The 21,640-nt window shown below is 45.0% G+C and overlaps 1 protein-coding gene across 1 annotated transcript in view; it reads left to right on the top strand.

Moving 5' to 3' along the window:
• Positions 1-4,666: 4,666 nt before the first annotated feature.
• MAP2K1 (mitogen-activated protein kinase kinase 1) overlaps positions 4,667-21,640 on the top strand; it is a 36,572-nt gene continuing 19,598 nt past the window's right edge. Inside the window, exons 1-2 of the mRNA XM_026709321.2 lie at positions 4,667-4,985; positions 20,557-20,767. Of these exons, the coding sequence (XP_026565106.1) occupies positions 4,906-4,985; positions 20,557-20,767 (291 nt within the window). The 5' untranslated portion in view covers positions 4,667-4,905. The remainder of the gene's footprint in view (positions 4,986-20,556; positions 20,768-21,640) is intronic.

The following is a 21,640-nucleotide window of genomic DNA, read 5'->3' as shown; positions in this document are numbered from 1 at the left end:
AGCAAAACGCGGGCGCGTGTGAGTCCCCTAGCGGACGCCTCGCGTCCTCTCGCGAGAGGTCCCGCGCATCGTAAACTTAAAAAAAAAGGTAGAGAGGCCACAGGTGCTTTCTCTCCTCCCCAAACCCTCAAAAAGCAATTCTGAACTTTCTGATTTTTCTTTGAAGACGCTTCGCTTCTCATCCAGGGAGCTGCTTTAACTCTGACTTCCCTTCCCCACCATCCAGTCAGAGCTGAAGGAGCTTCTGGGATGAGAAGTCGTCAAAGAAAAAAAAAACAAGAAAGTCCAGTTGCCCCTTGAAAACGCACCTTTGGGTCAGCCAGGATGACTGAGAATCTCTACAGAGTTTTGGCTGTACAATAAGGGGTGAACACCCTCTGAACGAAATGAATAATAAATAATGAATAAAACACCCTTTTATGTACACTGAGAGCATTTGCACCAAGACAAATTCCTTGTGTGTACAATCACACTTGGCCAATAAAAGTATTCTATTCTATTCTATACTATTCTATACTAATACTAATACTAATACTAATACTAATACTAATACTAATACTATACTATACTATACTAATACTAATACTAATACTATACTATACTATACTATACTATACTATACTATACTATACTATACTATACTATACTGTATTCTATTCTATTTCTATTCAATTTTCTGTTTAATTTTCTATTCTAATTCTAATTCTGATGTGGGATTAGAAATGGATTTCCAGAGGAAACAATTGCAGACTCAGGTGACCCTGAGGATACAGATAAACCTCCAAGTGCTTCAACGGCTCTCTAAAAGGATGCAAATGACCAGCTGTCTGCAAAGGGTATAAATCCTTCCATTCACCACCATCCAGTCAGAGCAGAAGAAGCTTCTTGGATGAGAAGTGAAATGTCTTCAAAGAAAAAACAAGAAAGCCCAGTTGCCTCTTGAAAAAAAGCATGTGTCTTTATGCCCCCAAGATGCTTATTTCAAGAGGCCACTGGCCACTTTTTCTTTGGAAACATTTCGCTTCTCACCCAAGAAGCTTCTTCAGTCTGAAGAGTCTTCAAACAAAACGTCTTTAAAGAAAAACCAGAAAGTCCAGAGTTGCCTCTTGAAAAAAAACATACCTTTGGGACAATCATGACTTAGAGGACTGAGAATCTCCCAAGACGTAGAAATGCCAGGTTTTCTCCTGCTCAAACCCCTTTTAGAAGGTCATCATCAGGATGGCAAAAAAACCCAGGAAGAGCCTTGTTTAGGTTGGTCACGGAGGCCAGGTCCTTTGGCCGGTATCAAAAGAAAAAAGAAAAAAAATTAGTTGTATCTTGGAAAAGGAGACAACCAGGTAATCCCAGGGTGTGGGGACATGCTGGGAAAATCAACTTCTGCTCTCCTGGTAAAACTTGTCAGGGAGCAAGCAAGGCTGTTCCTATCCTTTACTGCCGTCAAGGCAAACCAAGCTGCTCCAACGCAGGAAAAGCAATGCTGTCCTACACTGCAGGGACGTCCTTCATGGAGATCCCCCTCGGTCTCCTATCCCAGGGGTCTCCAACCTTGGCCACTTTAAGACTTGTGGATTTCAACTCCTTTGCTGGCTGAGGAACTCTGGGAGTTGAAGTCCATCAGTCTTAAAGTGGCCAAGATCCCCACCATTCCAGGTGGCTCAGGTGAAGGAAGCCCAGCCCACCCGAGAGGTGCCATCACGTGACCTGAGAGTAGTTTTGAATGAGGAAGAAGTCACCTCTGCAGAAAATTATCCCTCACGCAAGAGTGCGCCACGCACAAGTAGCTTTGGGTTTTTTCCTTCAATTTATTTGTGTCCTCCTCATTGTAAAAAAGTTGGTCACCTTACCTGTGATTTATTACTGGTCACTTCCCCTGCTGGCTGGGGCATATGAGAGCTGTAGTTCTTTAGACTTGATACTTAGAATAACTTGATTGTCACTTTGAATGTACACTAATCGGCATACATTGAAATGAAATTCTGTTGCATACAGCTCTCAAAAGGGCCTCTACCTCCAATAGGCACTACATTAACCTTCAAATTTCTAGGTTCTATCATATCACAAGACCTAAAATGGACAGCTAACATAAAAAACGTCATCAAAAAAGCACAACAAAGAACGTTCCTTCTGCACCAACTCAGGAAGCTCAAACTGCCCAACGAGCTGCTGATCCAGTTCTACAGAGGAATGGTTGAGTCTGTCATCTGCACCTCTATAACTGCCTGGTTTGGTTCTGCAACCCTACAAGACAGACACAGACTTCAGAGGATAATTAGGATTGCAGAAAAAAACAATGGCTACCAACCTGCCTTCCATCGAGGATCTGTATCCTGCACAAGTCAAAAAGAGGGCTGTGAAAATATCTACAGACCCCTCACATCCTGGACATAAATTGTTTCAACTCCTTCCCTCAAAATGACACTATACAACACTGCACACCAGAACAACCAGACACAAGGAGTTTTTCCCCAAACACCATCATTCTACTAAACAAATAATTCCCTCAACACTGTCCAACTATTCACAAAATCTGCACTACTATTACTATTAATCTTCTCATCACTCCTTATCACCCATCCCCTCCCACTTGTGACTGCATGACTATAACTTTGTTGCTTGTATCCTTACGAATTATAGAGACTGTTTCCTAGTATGATTTGATTGCTTATTGTACCCTATGACTATTATTAAGTGTTGTACCTTATGATTCTTGATGAATGTATCTTTTCTTTTGTGTATACTGAGAGCATTTGCACCAAGATAAATTCCTTGTGTGTCCAATCACACTTGGCCAATAAAGAATTCTATTCTATTTCTAAACATCACAAAATAAATACAAAATTATGCATATACCAACATATATGACAGAGTATGTTGTATATTATATGACAAAGTATGTTGTCTTTGCGGAACAACACACGTTTGAATGAACTAGACACAACTGTTTCCATTACTGACTTGTCACAACGGAGCTTGTCTTTTTGACAGCTAGTGTAACAAGGGTGCCATAGCAACAGAATTAACACTCTGGTGGTTAAGAACACTCTGGCTTAAGGCGATGTGTGAAGACGGCCACTTTTGTTGCCTCTAAGAATATTAAAATCATGAAGGGATTGGATTCACAGACCACTGCATCTCAAGGACAATGCAGTGCAGGTACTCCTTGACTTATGACAGTAATTGCGATCAGGCTTTTTGTCACAGTGATCATACAGCCCAATGCACAAGACAATCCTCGCAGTCCTGCTTTCTGTCCTAACCCTAACACTGTGCAGGTCGTTAAGCAGGAAGAGGTGCAATTATAGATTGTGTAAAAATGAATAAATTTACAATAGAATTGCAGGAGAAGGAAAAAAATACTATTCGGTCTGGGAGAAATGGTATGTTTGGTTAGATAACAGGAAGAAAAGATAATGCAAAATGTAAATGTAAATGATGTGTGTGTGTGCGTTTGTGTGTATGTGTGTGTGTATACACACACACACACACACATACATATATGGAAATCCACAAGCCTTAAAAAGCTTCCAAGGTTGGGAAATTCCGATCAAGGCGAATGCAATACAAGGAGTCCTCCACTTACGACTGCAATTGAGCCCGACATTCCTGTGGTTAAGCAAGACATTTGCTAAGTGAGTTTTGCCGCATTTTACGACTTTTCTTGCCATCATTAAGTGAATCGCTGCAGTTGCTCACTTAGTAAATTGGTCGTTAAGGGAATCATCTGGCTTCCCCATTGATTTCGACGGTCAGCAGGTTGCACAAAAGTGACCCCAGGACACTGCAACCGTCATAAATATGAGTCAGTTGCCAAGCGTCTGGATTTTGATCCCATTACCCTGAGAAGGCAGCAAAGGTTATAAGTGTGAAAAATGGTCATAAGTCACTTTTTAAAGTGCTGTTGTAACTTTGAATGGTCACTAAGTGAACCATTGTAAGTTGAAGACTACCTGTACTGTATACAGCCTGATTGGCAGGGGGGGGGGGTTTTACACAGAGTAATGAGGGTGCCCCTCACCAAACAATCCGGCATGTTCCCATCTCCCCCCCCCCCAGGATAAATGGGACAGTCCATCAAGAGCCAAAAAGCCTGCGGGGAAGTGTGGACCACCTAGCTGGAAGGGGGGAGGGTGGGAAACGCCTGTAGAGTTTGTGGGGGGGTGTCCCTTTTCTCCTCTTCCTCCTCCCCCCTCCCCTCCCCTCCCTTGTCCCCCTTTTCTTTCTCCTCCTCCTCCTCCCTCACCCCTCTTCCTCCTCCCTTTCTTCTCCCTTACTCTCCCCATCCCCTCTCCCTCCACTCCCTTGCCCCCATTCTTCCTTTTCCCTCCCCCCTCCCCTCCTCCCTTGTCCCCCCTTCTTTCTCCTCCCCCTCCCTTCCTCCTCCCTCTTCCTCCCTCCCTCACCCCCTCCCTTCCCTCCCCTCCTCTCCCTTGTCCCCCCCCTTCTTTCTCCTCCTCCTCCCTCCCCCTCTCTCCCCCTCCCTTTCTTCTCCCCTCCTCTCCCCATCCCCTCTCCCTCCACTCCCTTGCCCCCCTCTTCCTTTTCCCTCCCCCTCCCCTCCCTCGTCCCCCTCTTCTTTCTCCTCCTCCTCTCCCCCCTTCCTCCTCCTCCCCTCCCCTCCCCTCCCGCCCCCCCGGCGCGGCGTCTCCCCCGCATTCCTGGCAGCGGAGCCGGAAGCGCGGCGACGGCTGGGCCGAGCCCGGAGCACATGCGCCCTGCGCGCCGCCCGGCCCGAGGAAGGGGGAGCGCCCCTTCCCCTCGCCCGCCTCCCGCGCCTTCAAGCGACCCCCGAGCGAAGCCGCCCCGCCGCCGCCCCCGCGCCGCCCCCCCCCCACCCTGGGCTCGCCCGGCGGAGGAAGCCCAGTCGCCCTGCCCGCGCCCACCGCCGCCGCCGCCGCCGCCGCCATGCCCAAGAAGAAGCCGGGCCCCATCCAGCTGAGCCCCGCGCCCGACGGCTCCGCCATCAACGGCACCACCGCGGCCGAGTGAGTGGGGCGCAGGGAGGGAAGGAAGGAAGGAGAGAGGGGAGAGGAGAGGAGAGGAGAGGAGGAAGAAGGGAGAGGAAGGATTGAAGAAGGGAGGGAGGAAAGAAAGAGGGGAAAGAAGGAAGGAAGGAAAGGGGGAAGAGAATAGGAGAGGAGGAAGAAGGGAGAGAAAGGATTGAAGAAGGGAGGGAAGAAAGAAAGAGGGAGGAAGGAGAGGAAGAAGAAGGAAGGAGAGAAAGAAAGAGGAAAGAAGGAAGGAAGGGGGAAGAGAATAGAGGAGGAAGAAGGGAGAGAAAGGATTGAAGAAGGGAGGGAAGAAAGAAAGGGAGGAAGGAGAGGAAGAAGGAAGGAGAGAAAGAAAGAGAGGAAAGAAGGAAGGAAAGAAGGAAGGAGAGGGAAGAGGAGAGGAGAGGAGAGGAGGAAGAAGGGAGAGAAAGGATTGAAGAAGGGAGGGAAGAAAGAAAGAGGGAGGGAGGAGAGGAAGAAGAAGGAAGGAGAGAAAGAAAGAGAGGAAAGAAGGAAGGAAGGAAGGAAGGAAGGGGGAAGAGAATAGAGGAGGAAGAAGGGAGAGAAAGGATTGAAGAAGGGAGGGAAGAAAGAAAGAGGGAGGAAGAAGAGGAAGAAGAAGGAAGGAGAGAAAGGACGGAAGAAAGAAGGAGGAAGAGGGAGGAAGAAGGGAAGATGGGAGAGAAAGAAGGAGGAAGGAAGGAGAGAAAGGGGAAGGGAGGAGAGTAGGAAAGGAGGAAGAAGGGAGAGAAAGGGCAGAAGAAAGGAAGGAGAGTAAAGGAAGAGAGAGGAAGAGGAGGAGGGGGGAGAAAGGACGAAAGAAGAAAAGAGTGGAGGGAGAGAGAGAGGGGGAGGAAGAAGAGAAAAAGGAAAGGAGGAACGAAGGAAGGAGAGAAAGAGGAAGGAAGGAAAGAAGGAGGGAGGCAGGTAGGGGAGAAGGAAAGAAGGAAGCCGGTGTGGGCTGCCTGTTGCTGGAGGCTCCTCGTCTCCGCGCAGCCGATCCTCCTTGGCTGGCTGAGCGAGAGAGCCGCCGCGCACCGGAGAGGCATCGCCCACCCTGGGCTTCTCGCTTGCGGAAGGAGCCGCCCGTCCGCCGGCTGGGCAGCCCCAGGGCCGCCAGCGCCACCACCACCCTGGTGCTGGGCAGCGGGTCTGGTTGGCCGTTCCGGAGCGCCCTTTAGGAACCGAGTGGGACCTTGGACTGCCATTGGTCAGAAATGGTGTAGGGTCTCCCGCTTGGGCAGGGGTGGGGGTGGGGGTTGGACTAGATGACCTTCAAGGTCCCTTCCAACTCTGATTATCTGTTATTTGGAGCTTGGAAGTGGTGAGGGTCTGCACACACACACCCCTCCGCAAAGCAGGATCCTTGGGGGGGACCCCTCTTTCGCAGTCCAGACCCCCCCCCTCTCCCCTCCTTTTTTCCTTCTTCCCTTCTTTGGAGGAAGCCATCCTGGCTTGATCCTGGCTTTACGTTATTTTGGGCGTGCGGTGCTTAGGTCAAAACCAGGGTGTATCCTTGGGATGAAATGAGATTTAGGTGGGATTTGATAGGATTTCAGTGCTGATATCCCGCAGGATGAGAAATAAAAAAAACAAGGCCATGCAGATTTAACAAATAATACTGGTCTTTATTTAGGAAGCTGATGCTTGGTTTCTGGTTTAGAAAGGGGGTTTCACTTATTTCTAATGTGCCTAGGAAACCAGGGATCCAAACTATGAATGTGATGCTTGTATATATTCTAACAGATTAACAGAGTTGGAAGGGACTTGTAAGTCATCTAGTCCAACCCTCTGCCCAAGCGAAGGTGTTTTTAACCTCCCCTCTGCACTTGCTTCATTTGATGTGAAAATGTTGACTGGCCGTTGCCAGTATTTGTAGAGTCTGTGCCCAAAAAAGTAGGCTTTAGAATTTGCAGGTCAACTGGTTGGGACAGATTTAAACCATATCAGTGGAAGCGCTGGGGTGTAAGATAGAGAAAGAATTTAGGTTCTGGGCAGAAATTTTGGTTGTAATAAACTTTTCCTTTAAAAAAAACAAACCCATAAACACAAGGTTGTATTTCTCCTTTATTTAGCCTTTGTGGAGGGTAAATTTTTGCAGTATTTTTCCATTATTTGTTTCACTGTAATTTCTTTGTTTGCTTTGCGCTCATGAGTTCACGAGAGTCCAACAGCTTACAAGTTCAATAAATTATTGTTATGGTTTGCAGGAAAGTTGGGGAAAAAACAGAACTGCCTCCTGGAAATGCACTGATCTGAATATTGGTTCTTGATTTCTCTCTCTCTCTTTCTCTCTCTCTCTGTCTTTCTCTCTCTCTCTCTCTCTCTGTCTGTCTGTCTGTCTCTCTCTGTCTCTCCCTCCCTCCCTGTCTCCATATATATATTGGATTAGGTAACGGAAAATTAGGAGCAAAGGAGTCATTCTGCAATGGGGGAAAAACCAGCACTTGACTTTTTCAACAGTTGCCATTGATATTGGGGTAGTGATAAATAAATCTGGAGCTTGAAGTGAGAATAGTGTTCCTTCTGCTTTGATGCGGGGCCCAAGTAGGGCACCAGGTTGCCGACAGGTTTGGCTTCCTGTCTGCTTTTAAAAGGTTTATTTATTTTAGAAATGGAAGCTCACACCCTGCAAAGCAAACTTGAGCCCAGAGGGCGACTTAACTGCGAAAAAAGCGAACGCCATTTTAAGCTGTGCCTCGGGGTGAGCAAAGCAGCTGCAGCGCGAGAAGCCGTGATTCTCTGCTTGATCGATGGTTGCGCCCTCCCCCCTTGATTATTTTGTCCCCTTCTGGGCCCCGAGTGTTGATCGTATTGGACAAATGGGAGCAGCCAAAGTGGAGAAGGATCCGGAAAGGCAGCCTGGAACAAATGTCGCAGATCTTCTGAGAGCCAGGAAATACCCTACCTGTCCTGCACTGGGGGGTGTTCAGTGTAATTGTTTTGACACCCTGGCTATTGCGGAGGCTGTGATGGTGGTGTCAAGCTAGAAACCGTCGTTGTGTGCAGTTCTGGCTCCTGCCTTCCTGAGACGGCATCTAGCAGGAGTTTGAAGTAGAAGACGGATCCCTTCCAAATGGGGCGATTCAGCAACCGGGTGCCCTAATCGGGCAACACTTCAGAACGAAGACTATCCTCATTTGAAACTGCAGATGAATTATCACGACGAATAGCAATGGCAATTCTTGACAAACTCAAATGCTGACAACCGGTTTACATTCCTAATTCTTTCTTTCTTTCTTTCTTTCTTTCTTTCTTTCTTTCTTTCTTTCTTTCTTTCTTTTTCTTCCTTCCTTTCTTTCTTTCTATCTATCTTTCTCTCCCTCCCTCCCTCCCTCCCTTTCCCTCTCCTCCTCCCCTCTCAGGAATAGATGGATAAACTATCAAATTCATATCTATCCATCCATCCATCCATCCGAGAACAGAAATAGATGAATAAACTATCAAATTTGTATGGCTGCCCATCTTACAAGAGGTGGGAGTGACTCCAGCCAGCATATAGCCAAAAAAATAAAACAAAGTCATTGACTAACAGTTGGACAGTCTGTGCTGAAGTGTCATAATCCAAACACTTTTAGAGAAAACGATCCAAGACCAATATTCAGTTCTCAGCAGTATTTCCAGAACTGTTGTTTTTACCAACTTTCCTCCAAATAGTAACCGTAATAATTTATTAAATGGTAGGATCAAGCAGGATTTGTTAACATATTAAGCCCCTATAGAGAACAACCAGTTGGCAAAATATGGAATAACAGGAGCGTCATCCTTCCTTCCTTTTGGGGTAGAGATTGGGGTAGAATTGGATCCCTGATGCAGTTTGCAAAGGAAATGCAAGTGATTTGTCCAGATTTTATTTATCCAAACTGATCCCCTCCACCAAAAAAAATAGTATTCAGGAGTGAGAGAGCAGAGAAGAACTTTAACTAAAAACTGCACATGGCATGGATTTTTTTTTTTTAAAGATTGCATTTTGACCTCTGTGTTTTGTCACCATTTGTTAAGACTGGAAATGCAGAAGTACAAATTAACAGCTTGCAGAGCAAAATGCCGCCATAATCCATAGGTATTCCTAGAAAATAAATTTGGAACTACGTTCCGAGATTTTGCCTAAAAACATCCTTATTGATCCCAAAGAAAAGATGAAGGGAATGATCATTACAATTCACGTTTTGCCTTTCTGCACTGTAAAATGGAGGTGACGTGAGCCACATTTCTTGATCTTGACAAAGATTTGTTGGACTTAAATTCGATGCTGGCTGGGGAATTCTGGGAGTTGAAGTCCACGTCTTTAAATTGCCAAGATTGAGGAACACCGTACTACATTTAATTCCACCAAAAGGCTGAAGACATTTGAACCTTTACTGCTTTTTCCAAACCAAATGTTATCCAGGTTTGCTGCTTGAGTAGATGACCGAAACTGTAATTTTCTGCATTTCAGAGGTGCAAGTCTGCTTTGAATCCCCCTACAAGCAAACTTTCTTTGAATGTGCAAATTTTCAGATTATCCAGGGGTGTTGCATTTTTTAAAAATATTGTGTAGATTATAATCTTAACCTATTGCAGAATAAAACATGTAAATTAAAATGTTCTTTTTAAGAATCTCCCAGTTGTTGAAGAGGGGTGTGGGTGTTTCATGTGTAATTTGGCAGATGTGCTTTGGAACAGTGGGAGCATTGATTCCGTCCCATCTGTCACTTATGAAAGCAGCCATCTCTGTTTTTACAGCTGCAGGAAGCAGTCTGGGATGTGGCTGCTTTAATGAGTCACCCAGAGATGCTAGGTTTATGCTTTTTTGCTTTTCAAAATATCGGTCACAAATTGATTCTAAAGCATCACACGATCCTAGAATAACATTAAAGTGATACACCTACCCAAGATTAGAGTAGAAGAAATTGAATTAAAACACCTGAGAAAATACAAACTTTTTAGTGTCAAAATAATATCGATGATATATAGATAAAAAGCTGTAAAACCAAAAACAGCTCTGTGAACTAAAATAGAATACACAGGGCAGCTGAAGTATTTGTATTAGTTTTGATTTATACTCTGCCATTCCTGGTATGATAGGATCAGAGTCTGGTCTCATTTTAGTCATCTGGCAGCCGTATCGATGAATTGTTATGCAACCATCTTAAGGGCAGGCCCATGTATAATACATTAAACATCTGGCAGTTACCAGAACATGGATTGTGGAAAATATCCCGTTTCTTTTATGTGCTACATCAGACATTTCCAAACTTGGCCATTTTAATTCTGGGAGTTGAAGTCCACAAGTCTTACAGTTGCCAAGTTTGGGGACCCCTGTGGTCCCTGCTAAAAACTGTTGGCTTTGGAGGGATGAGGAACTAAGGCTTTCTTCTTCCACAAAAGGAGACAGACACACACGAAGCTACTCCTTTCCTTGTCTTATACAGCATATCATAATATCAGAGGCGTGGCCTACTGGAACTTCTAGGAGGGCTGTTTTTCTCCTTCCCCAGAGTCCGGAGGCTTCCCTCGGGCCTCTGGGAGGGAATATTATATCTGATATAATATCAGAGGTTCTCATCAACTTACAACCGTTTGTTGATATGAAATGATATTTTGAAGTTATGATGGAGCTGGACAAAGTGGCGTATGACTCATCCTCAAAAGTTACGCTTGCACCACCCACGGTTGTGTGATTGTGATTCAGGCATCCGCAAACCAGCTTGCATTTACTAAAGCTGCAGCGTCTGGTGATCTCATGATCACAACTTGCAGCTTTTCCAGGCGGCTTCCAACAAGTCAATGGGGAAGCCTGCAGGAAAGGTTGCAGATTGTATCATGTGATGTCTCGCTCAAGGACAAACAAACGTGGCAAGGAAGTCAAGGGTGTGTGGTCACGTGATGCCTCACTCAACAATTGCACACAGTACGTTTTCTGGCCCCACTTGTGGCTGTATGTCAAGGGCTACCTATTATAATGACTAAAATGAAAGCATCCTGTATACCGGAAGTGATGGAATGGGCATATAATTGATCCCGAAAAGCCTTGCAGAGGGGAGGCCAAAAAAGGCCTCAAACCAACCGGGGGGGGAAAAATCAGCTGTGAGGCGCGTGCATGCGCAGTGAGCTAAGTTTGCCTGCAGCTCGCGTGCCAGCACAAATGGCTCTGCGTGCCACTTGTGGCACGCGTGCCCTAGATTCTCCATCACAGGCTTAGGGTATCACTACGAGGGGTGGTTGCCACTCCACGCTGACCTTCCAAAGTCCCCACCCAATTGGAGTGGGCCACTAAGGAAGAATGGGTTCCCCTTACAGATCAGTCGGGTTAAGTACAAAATAGGCAGGGGTGGGATTCCAGCAACCGGTTCGCTGCCCAGTTGCTGGGTGGGTGTGGCCATGGTGGGCGTGGCCTACCGGAACTTCTAAGAGGGCTGTTTTTCGCCTTCCCCAGAGTCCGGAGGCTTCCCTCAGGCCTCTGGGAGGGCGAAAACGGCCTCCATGGCCACCGGAGGCCCTCTGGAAGCCAGAAACAGGCCCGTTTCCGGACTTCCGGTACTTCTGCCTCTGGGCAGACCCTGGATTTACCTGCATCGAAAATGGGCTGCATGGAGTCTCCTGGGCAGGGCCAGCCAGTCGGTTCAAATAATGGTTCGGCGAAGCAGAACATCCGGATCTCGTGAACCGGTCCGAACCGGTAGAATCCCAGCCCTGAAAATAGGTCTTGGCAGTCAAAAAATGTCAAGATGGCAGCCTCAACTGACCCCTTTTTAGATGAATTAGATGATTTTAGAACGAATCAAACATTTATTTCAGACCCATCTCTCTACTACCATATCTCTGTCTTCCAAAATGGTTCTTCTTGATAGGTGGACTTACAGCCTTTGGGAGAAAATTGTCTTCTAAGTAAATCTAAGAAAATATGTTCCATTCCTAGAAGTCGTCTAATCTAACTACTTTTCAGCCATCCCAAGTAACAGCCTGAATTTCTCCCAAAATTCTTCATCACCTAAGGGACATGGGAGCGTTGGAAGTTGCTTGAACTTGGCCAAAAGTACCCCATGCTTATTTTAAATCTTGCAACTTGCCCCTGTTGCAGGTTGTGTGCCGTTTAAATAATCTGGATTTTAAAACAGTCTCTCCTAGTTCTTCCAACAGAAATAAATACAGTTGGTTGCTTTGCCAACGGCTGTGGAGGTTGTGAGATTTATTTATTACATGAAGTGACAATATGGCGGATTATAGGACAGATGGCGCCGATTGGGGAGGCTTGTTCTGAAAGCAACAGTTACCTTCAGCCTGACATGAAATTGACATGCGTTTAATTTCAGTGGAATAGAATAGAATAGAAAGCAAAATAGGGTGGGGTGGGATGAAATAGAATAGATGAACAGAACAGAACAGAACAGAACAGAATGCAGAGCAGAATAAAATAAAATGGCGCTCAGGATGGGGTGGAGTAGAACAGAACAGTAGAACAGATCAGAGTAGAATATGCAGAATGTGGGTAGGTGGAATGGAATAATATAACAATAGAATAGAAAACAGCAAAGCAGAACAACGCAGAATGGGATGGAGTGGGGCAGAACAGAATAGAATTCTTTATTGGCCAAGTGTGATTGGACGCACAAGGAATTCATCTCTAGTGCATAAGCTCTCAATGTACATAATATAATCATAGGGAAAAGCAGTAGAAAAGATGAGAAAGATAATAGCAATACAGCCCTACTACATGGGTAAATATCCTTAGACATAAGGCGGTATCGTAGTAATTAGGTGTGATGTCACGTGGTGGTGGTGGTGGAAACCGTTTTTGTGTCTAGTTGTTTTGCAGTGTTTCTCAACTTTAAGAACGTTTTTAGCTGGCCAACTTTTATGTAAGTTTGGTCATGGAGAACACTCATTGTGGGCTGATGCCCAGCTATTTTTTTGTGGTCACGGGACAAACAAACCAGGGCTTCTTTCAAGCTCCCCTTGTTCCAAATGGTGGCATATTGAAACAAAATGCCCTATTCTGCCCCAAGAGCAGCTCAAACCTGGAGTGTTTTTCCCCCCAAATTTGGAATATCTGAAACAGCCATAGGGAAATTTGCACCCCCTAGGGTCTTATTTTAAACATCAACCAAATAGTTATGAAGAGTAATGCATATCATCCAACATAGGATTATATGCAGGCAATCCTCAATTTACAACCTTTCATTTAGTGACGGTTTGCAGTTATATCAGCATTGAAAAAAATATGAAAAAATTACTGCTGCTCATATTTACAACCATTGCAGCATTCCCGTGGTCAAAATTCCCGTGGTCACATGATCAAAATTCAGGTGCTTAGCAACTGACTCGTATTTATGACGGTTGCAGTGTCCTGGGGTCACGTCTCCTTTTGTGACCTTCTGACAAGCAAAGTCAATGGGGAAACCAGATTCACTCCCCGAGTTACTAATTTAGAGTTTATAGTGGACTATAGAAGGAACAGATCAGACCTCCAGCCCTTGTTTATCCATGGAGACCGAGTGGAGCAAGTGGCCAGGTTTAAGTTTGTGGGTGTTACCCTAAAAGAGGACCTGACCTGGGGGGCTCACATTGCAGCCCTGGTCAAAAGGGCCCAGCAGAGATTAGATTACCTGAGGCTTCTCAGAAAACAACTGAATGAGAAACTGCTGGTGACCTTCTACCGCTGCACCACAGAGAGTATCTTAACTTACTGCACAACTGTGTATGGTTTGCCAATTGCACATAGGCAGACAGGAAAGCACTCCAGTGGGTTAATGTCATTGCCCAGAAGATCATGGGCTGCCCTCTCCCCTCTTTGGAAGAGCTTTAGAGCTCCCGCTGCCTTAAGAAAGTTCAAAACATTCTCAAAGATCCATCTCATCCTGGGCACCCTTTTTTTTTTTTTTTTTTGAACTATTACCATCTGGCAGACGGTACAGAATAATAAAAACAAGGACAAATAGGCTGAAAAACAGCTTCTATTGGTGTGGTGTCGGGGGTTTTCGGTTCAATGTGTGGAGGGTGAAGGATGTGTGTGTTTTTATTTTCAATGTGCACTGAAGATGGTGTTTGATTTCGTTGTACAAAGTGCGATGACAATAAAGTAAACTAAAGTAAACTAATTTAACAACTGCAATGATTCGCTTAAACAGCTGTGGCCAACAAAGATGGTGAAATGGGCAAAGCCCAAAATGTATTGCTTTGCAGCAGAAATTGCAATCATAACTTGAGGACTACCTGTATACAATTCCAGCAAACAGTTTTCATCACCCTTTGAGCAAATCCCCATTTGCCCAAGCAGGTTCTGTCTCAGGTCCGCTTGCATTTATATCAGTGGAAAAAGTTGGACGGGGAGGCGAATGAAGTGCAAAACTTGAAATTATTCTGCTGAATTCCCACGCATTTTTGAGAAGGTGGGAGGCAGTTAACAGTTCCCTTGGCATGAGCAATTAATGAGGAGGTGGGGGAGGCTTTTAAGGGGAGGAGGGAGGGATTCTGGAGACAGCCTCATACATTTTTCAATGGCAGCATCTTTCTCTATCCTTGACTCCCTAAGCAGGGGAAAAAACCAAGGAACATGGGGTTGTTTCCCAGGTATAATACTGGAGTTTGAAGCAGCCGTTCCTTGCCAGGCATTCTCCGGATGTTTGAGGATTCCGACTCCCAGAATGCTTAGCCAGTGGACCCAGAAGAGATGGTTATGGATGCTCTAGCATAGGGACTACTTCCAAACCTGGAAATATTAAGACTTGTGGACTTCAACTCCCAGAATTCCTCAGCCAGCTGGGAGTTGAAGTCCACAAGTCTTTAGAGCTGCCAAGGTTGGAGACCCCTGATCTAACGATTGGCTAGGGAACAGTTTAAGGACACAGAAAGTATCCTGAACATTAGAGTTGGGATTGCACACTGCGCTAAATCAGCGTTTATTGACTTAATCAATACAACGGGCTGGATTTCCATATCAGGCTAAGTCACAAACCATAGTTTCCAGCTGGAATTGCAACACCAGCAGCAGGAACCCCTTCTATCAAGGCCAAATTATATGATGGCTTAAGGCAGGATGTGAGTTCATCCTCTTCCTCCATCTAGCGCAGCCTGTTGAATTGTCTCCTTGGGCAGAGGACCAAATTGGCCATTATCTGCTACCTGGGCCCTTTGAGAGAAGAAATTGATGGTGTCGGTGATTCAGAAGTGCCAACCCTGATGACAGCTGCAAACTAAGTTAAACGGAGGCAAGAGGTTTTCTTTGCTTTTCCGGCGGTCTCCCTGCTTCTGACTCGGTCCAATTGTTGAATTAAAGAATTATCTTTTTGGCAAGGGCGAGAGCCAGAACAGCAGTCTGTTTAATTACTCTGAAATTCTCTTCTTGCACTTAAGTTGAATCTCTCCTTGTTCAGTTTCCATCCATTATTCCTTGTCTGGCCTTCCGAGTGCTTTGGAAAATAGCTTGACCCCCTTCCTCCTCTCTGTGGCAGCCCCTCAAATATTGGAAGACTGGTTTCATGTCTCCCCTGGTCCTCCTTTTCACTAGACTAGCCAGGCCCAGTTCCTGCAACTGTTCTTCATATGCTTTAGCCTTCAGTCCCCTAATCCTCCTGTGGTTGCTCTTCTCTGCACTTTTTCTAGGGTCTCCACATCTTTCTTACAGTGTAGTGTGGTCTCCTGCTTTGAATGGGGTTGGACTAGAAGATCTCTCAGGTCTCTTCAAGCCCTATGATTCTGTGTTCTGAGCTTGATGTATGTGTAGCCCAGGGGTCCCCAAACTTGGCAGCTTTAAGACTTGTAGATTGCAACTCCCAGAATTCTGGGAGTTGGAAGTCCACAAGTCTTAAAGTTGCCAAGTTTGGAGACCTCCGGTGTAGACTTTGCCATTATATGTGATTTTGTGTATCTCAGATTGTGGTGAAGTCCAGCAGAGGAGTAAATCTGGACTTCTGTGAATTGGGTTTCTTTCACTGGATAAAACCTCATGTTTTGGTCTGTTCAGCACAAGCAGTTGGCTGGGGAAAAAAAAAAAAAGCAGATTGCCAGCGGATGTCCATTTGAAACTTGAGCTGTGTTCCACTCTGTTAAGGGAAAATAATCTTTCCTGGAGCAGGAAGTACATAATCCAATTTCAATGACAGTTGAAAATTTACTGTGGTGTACTAATGCAAGCTCTGCGCTGCTCCTAATGATGGCTTATTCGCATTTTGGTTTGAGATTGTCAACCTACAGACAAGGGGGTGGCAAAGACAGCTGTTCTGTTTTTTTGTTTTTGTTTTTAAACAGCGTTTTATTTTCAGCTAATGCTTGGATATTTATTTATTTCATATCATTTCATTTGTCAATTGCTTACAATAGGTATAAGTATAAACATGAGTATGAATACAGGAAATAGGTACGAATAAATGGGGACAATAGGACAGGGACTGGAGGCACAATGGTGCACTTATGCACGCCTCTTACAGACCTCTTAGGAACGGGGTGAGGTCAATAGTGGATGGTTTGAGGTTAAAGGAGTTGGGGGGTTTGAGGATGTAACAACAGAGTCAGGTAGCGCATTCCAGACATTGACCGCTCTGTTGCTGAAGTCGTACTTTCTGCAATCGAGTTTGGAGCAGTTAACATTGAGTTTGTATCTGTTGTGTGCTCTTGTATTGTTGTGATTGAAGCTGAAGTAGTAATTCACTGGTAGGACATTGTAGCAGATAATTTTGTGTACTATGCTTAAGTCCAACCGCAGGCGGCGTAGTTCAAGATTGTCCAAGCCCAAAATCTCAAGCCTGGTGATGTAGGATATTCTACTACAAGCAGAGGAGTGTAGTACTCTTCTCGTGAAATACTTCTGGACTCGCTCAATTGTATTAATGTCTGATATACAGTGCGGATTCCAGACAGATGAGCTGTATTTTCAAGTATTTCATTCATGGCATAAGGTGTTGTATCGGTTTTTAAAGTTTGCTACGTAGCTAGTTTTGTTTTTACGCCATAGTGATTTTTTTTTTTTTGATCGAAGTTCCTTGATGAGGATTGGGATATCATTATTTGTAGGATTTGTGGTTTTTTGTGGATTGGGTTTTGGTTGCCTTTGTTGGGTAAAGATGTGGTTTGTAGCTATTGGATGTTCATTTTTTTTGCGTTGTGTCTTTTTTTCCCTAGGTTAGTTAATCTTGTTTTTGTAGTGTCCAGGGATTCTACTATGGTGTCAAGGGAAGATACTCATTTTTCTATGGTATCAACTCTTTCGAACAGGGCAATATATTTGTCCAGTTTGGGTCTGCACAATGGACAGAAATATGGAAATACCTGGTTGGATGATTCTAGGAACTGAGCCGTTTGTTGGGTAATCCCAAGCAACCATGGTGAGTGTAGTTGTCACATAGGGAACATTTACCGTATTTCCCCATGTATAAGCACCCCCTTTGTATAAGCCACCCCCCCAATTTTTGGACTGTGAAGTTTTGAAAAAAATATTTTATTAGAGAAACAAGTTATGAAGAAAGAAAATTTACAAAGAAACAAAATTCGACGTTTAGATCTACAACTTCGGTCATGACGCCGAAAGCGGTGCGGGCGACGCTAGCAATCTACGCATCGGAACGAGAGTAGGAACGAAGCATTCAGGCCGATGCCTAGCGTATGCATTTCTATCGCGTACTCGCACTCGTAATCGTACCTGCTTTGTATATGCCACCCCCCTACTTTTTGGGCTTGAAAATTTTGGAAAAAAGGGGTGGCTTATACATGGGGAAATACGGTAATGGGATTTTCATTCTCCTTTAAAGTTTCTTTACATATAAGGCATGTGCAGGAGTCTTGTGGTTCATTGGTGGGGATTTCTTTCGTTTGGGCTTCTGGTTTGGCGTTGGATTTTTTTCCTGGCATGGTGGGTTTATTGAGATGGTTCGTTGATTAAATTGTTCAGTCAAACAAGATCAATAACAATATTGCACCAATCAATTAATTACAATAATCGTGCTAGTCAAGTAATTTCACGAATTAACAATCACCCTAAACAATTAATTACAGTAATCACTCATCACACTGGTCAATTAATTACACTAATAATTAACGTTGCTAATCAATTAAATTACAGATTGGTAATCACATTATTTGCACTAGACACTCTTAATCACACTAATCAATCAAACAAACAATCAATTGATAAATTATTTTAGAGAAATTATTATAGAGGAATTATTTTATAGACATCGTTCTCTAATCATTGATACATGTCTTGAGGTAATAAAAGTGATAAGTTTTGAGGTAATAAAGTAATCAGTGTTATAAGTATTGAAGTAATGAAGTAGTAAGTCAGCAAGTAAAAGGTTGTTGCTTTGTTGGTTGTTGCTAATGGATCAGATTGGTGAGAAAGATTAATTGCTTTGCTGGCTGCTGTTAACTGATCCACTTGTATAGCTGATTCCGTCTCAGCTGACAGGAAATCTTCTGCCCAGGGAATCTTGGTGAGGTAGAGGTTGAAGGCACGTGGTTTCTTTTTGTTTTAATGACTTCAAAGTGATTGATTTTTGCTTTTTTTTTCCCTCCCCCAAAGGAGAATTTAAACATCCATTCTGTGAAAATTGCAATGTTCCGTAGCTGTGTTCTAACCGAAACCCATATCGTTGTGAGCATGAAAAATGATTTCTTGCTGTTTTAAAAGTTACTGGTCCCACAAATCTGTTGCTGATGGCGTGCCACACTGAGTTTGCAAATCGTTTGTTCTGCTAATTTTCCTGCTGGATTTCTCATAGGCAATTGGCCACCTCCAGGAGCCTTGCTTAATGGTGAGAATTGGACAACATCTGCAAAACGCAAGGCAGACAGTGTTAGGCTAACAGTTGGCGTCAACTCTCATCTCTCTGTCTTTTGATTAGCAAGGTTCAAAAGTGGCGATTGGCTTTCCTGAATTCATTAAATGTGCTTCGCTGAAGACCCCAAAATACCCGTAGCAGCTGCTTTCGTTGCTGGAAGAATCTGCTGCAAAGGAGGAAGACGACCACTTTTAACACCTCTGGGCTTAAAAATAAGGAGTCTGTTCACATTCAGGAACCATTTGCAGGAACCTTGGAAGAAGCTAAGACAGTGTTTGTTAGTCTTAGCAACTTTAAGATGTGTGGACTTCAACTTCCAGAATTTCCCAGCCAGCATGGAATTCTGGGAAATGAAGTCATCATACCTTAAGGTTGTTACATTTGGGGGGGGGGCGTGATCTAGATGATGGACCTTTAAAACAAAAGGAGTAGCATCTCAGGTATTCTTCTTTTGAACCTGTTTACTATATTTTTGTTGAGAGGAGAGTAATGATGAAAAAGCAAGGAGCATCCATGCAAAGTGTGAGTGGTTGCATAACAGCTTGCAAATTGGTTGCATTGAATGCTTAAAACAGGGGTCCCCAAACTTGGCAACTTTAAGACTCGTGGACTTCCACTCCCAGAATTCTCCAGCTAGCTGGAGAATTCTGGGAGTGGAAGTCCACGAGTCTTAAAGTTGTCAAGTTTGGGGACCTCTGTTCTAAAACGTTTTGGCAGAATGGAAAGTATTACCTTGCTTGCTGCAAATGGAATCTGAGAATATTTTCTGCGCGGGGAAATAAATGATTGCTCATCGGGAACAAGCGACTGGCTGAATCAATGAACGCCAGAGGATGGAAAACGTCTTCGGTTTGAAAGTTAATTAACGATGCTTATGTGGCTGATATTATTTCTGCTGGATGGGTGTCCCATTAAGGTGTTCCATCTGTGCGTCAGGGAGGAACAGACACAGGAAAACTACCCATGTATAGATAGGAACATATCTGGAACGTTGAGAACAGAAGTCAAGCACTGTCACAAAATGGCTGCCTGTCCCTAAACATCAATTAGTAGAAAGGGGAATTGATCCTTCCCTTCCCAACAAAATCCCAGGAGGTGTACTGTGAGATCTGAAGAACTTGCAGCTTCCACCTCTCTTCCTGGGATGCCTAGGGGCATAATGTCCCAATTTACTCACAGGTTGGTTGGGTAGTAAAACTAGGAAAGAACTCTTTGTAGGGAGAGAGCAAAAGTTCAGGTCTACCTAACTAGGAAAGTCTCGTTAAACTGATTTATTGCTAAACAGCCTAGACGCAAGAATCTTCTCAACTCACGTTTTGCACCTGCTTGGAGGTAGATAAGGGTCCACAGAATTCAAGAGGAATTGGACTTGTCTTGCTTATAGCTACGTTGGGATGCTAGGCTGATTACTCTTTTGACTCCACCCCCCAGGTCCTGCCGCTCCTCCTCTTCTTACAGGGGAGCTTGCAAAGAAAAGGCAAGGCACAAACACTGTAACAATTGGCAAGGGTAGTGAGTGACAGCAGAAACAACCAGGCAACTTTGCTCTAACGCAGGGGTCTCCAGCCTTGGCAACTTTAGGACTTGTGGACTTCAATTCCCAGAATTCCAAGTTGCCAAGATTGGAGACCCCTGCTCTAACGTGCATCAAAAATCTTCCTCTTTCCTTATGTGCAAGTTTTCTGTATCTTGAGAGAGAGAGAGAGAGAGAGAGAGAGAGAGAGAGAGAGAGAGAGAGAGAACGTGCTTGGAGGTCTTGGCTCCTGGAATTTTGATAGGAGTTTCTCCCTTCTCCCACCTGGGCCCCACAGGACCAATTTGGAAGCCCTGCAGAAAAAATTGGAGGAGTTGGAACTGGACGAGCAGCAGCGGAAACGGCTGGAGGCCTTTTTAACCCAGAAGCAAAAAGTCGGGGAGTTGAAGGACGATGACTTCGAGAAGATCAGCGAACTGGGCGCCGGCAATGGCGGTGTGGTCTTCAAAGTCTCACACAAGCCTTCTGGACTCATCATGGCCCGGAAGGTGAGTTGGGTGGCTGGCTTAAGTTCCCGCGTCTCACTGAGCCTTTTGCAGAACCACGGTTTAATTCAGTCGGCTGCCATTTGCAGAAGTCCCCCGTCAGGGGGGGACAGTGTGTACCTCCCGTTATCAGCGTGCTGACCGGCGGTGGGGTTCCAATAATTGAACAACCGGTTCTCCGCCCTAATGACCGGGTGGGTGGGCGTGGCCGTGGCGGGCGTGGCCAGGGGGTGTGACCGGCAGCACATGGCCGCCTGCAAATCCTCCCGGGAGCCAAAACTGGCCTGGGGGTGGCGCTGCACACCTCCGCGCTCTGTTTTGGGCCTAGTAGGCCTCCCTGCAGCTCACTGGGAGTAAAAATGGGCTGTGAGGAGGGGCCACGCCACACCATGGCCACGTCCACCCAGCAACCGGGCAGAAAAAAACAATTGCTAACATTTTCGAAGCCTGCTCCTGAGTACGGGTAGTCCTCGACTTACCCCTCTTCATTGAAGGACGGTTCAAAGTTATATCAGCCTTCAAAGTGACTTACAAACTGTCCTTAAAGTTCAGGACTGTTATACCGACCCCAAACCGTCACATGATTGCAATTCATATCCTGGCAACCCAGATTTAAAAGCTGTGAGGGTTGCGGTGTCTTCGGTCCTACGAATGCGATTTGGGGACCTTCCCAGATGACTTCGGACAAGCAAAGCCAACTGGGAAAGATGGATTCACTTAATGACCACGTTGGTTTCATTTAACGGCCATGTGACTCACTCAATGATCTTGGGGGGGGGGGAAATTGTCATAAAATTGAGTCTGGCCAGACGATGACTTGTTTAATGATTCCGGGGTTTTTTGGTGGCTGAAATTCTGGTCACAATTGTGGTCATA

Source organism: Pseudonaja textilis, chromosome 13, assembly GCF_049901715.1.
Source record: "Pseudonaja textilis isolate UNSWEBS1 chromosome 13, rPseTex1.2, whole genome shotgun sequence".
Taxonomy (NCBI): Eukaryota; Metazoa; Chordata; class Lepidosauria; order Squamata; family Elapidae; genus Pseudonaja; species Pseudonaja textilis.
This window is presented reverse-complemented; position numbering and strand designations above follow the sequence as displayed.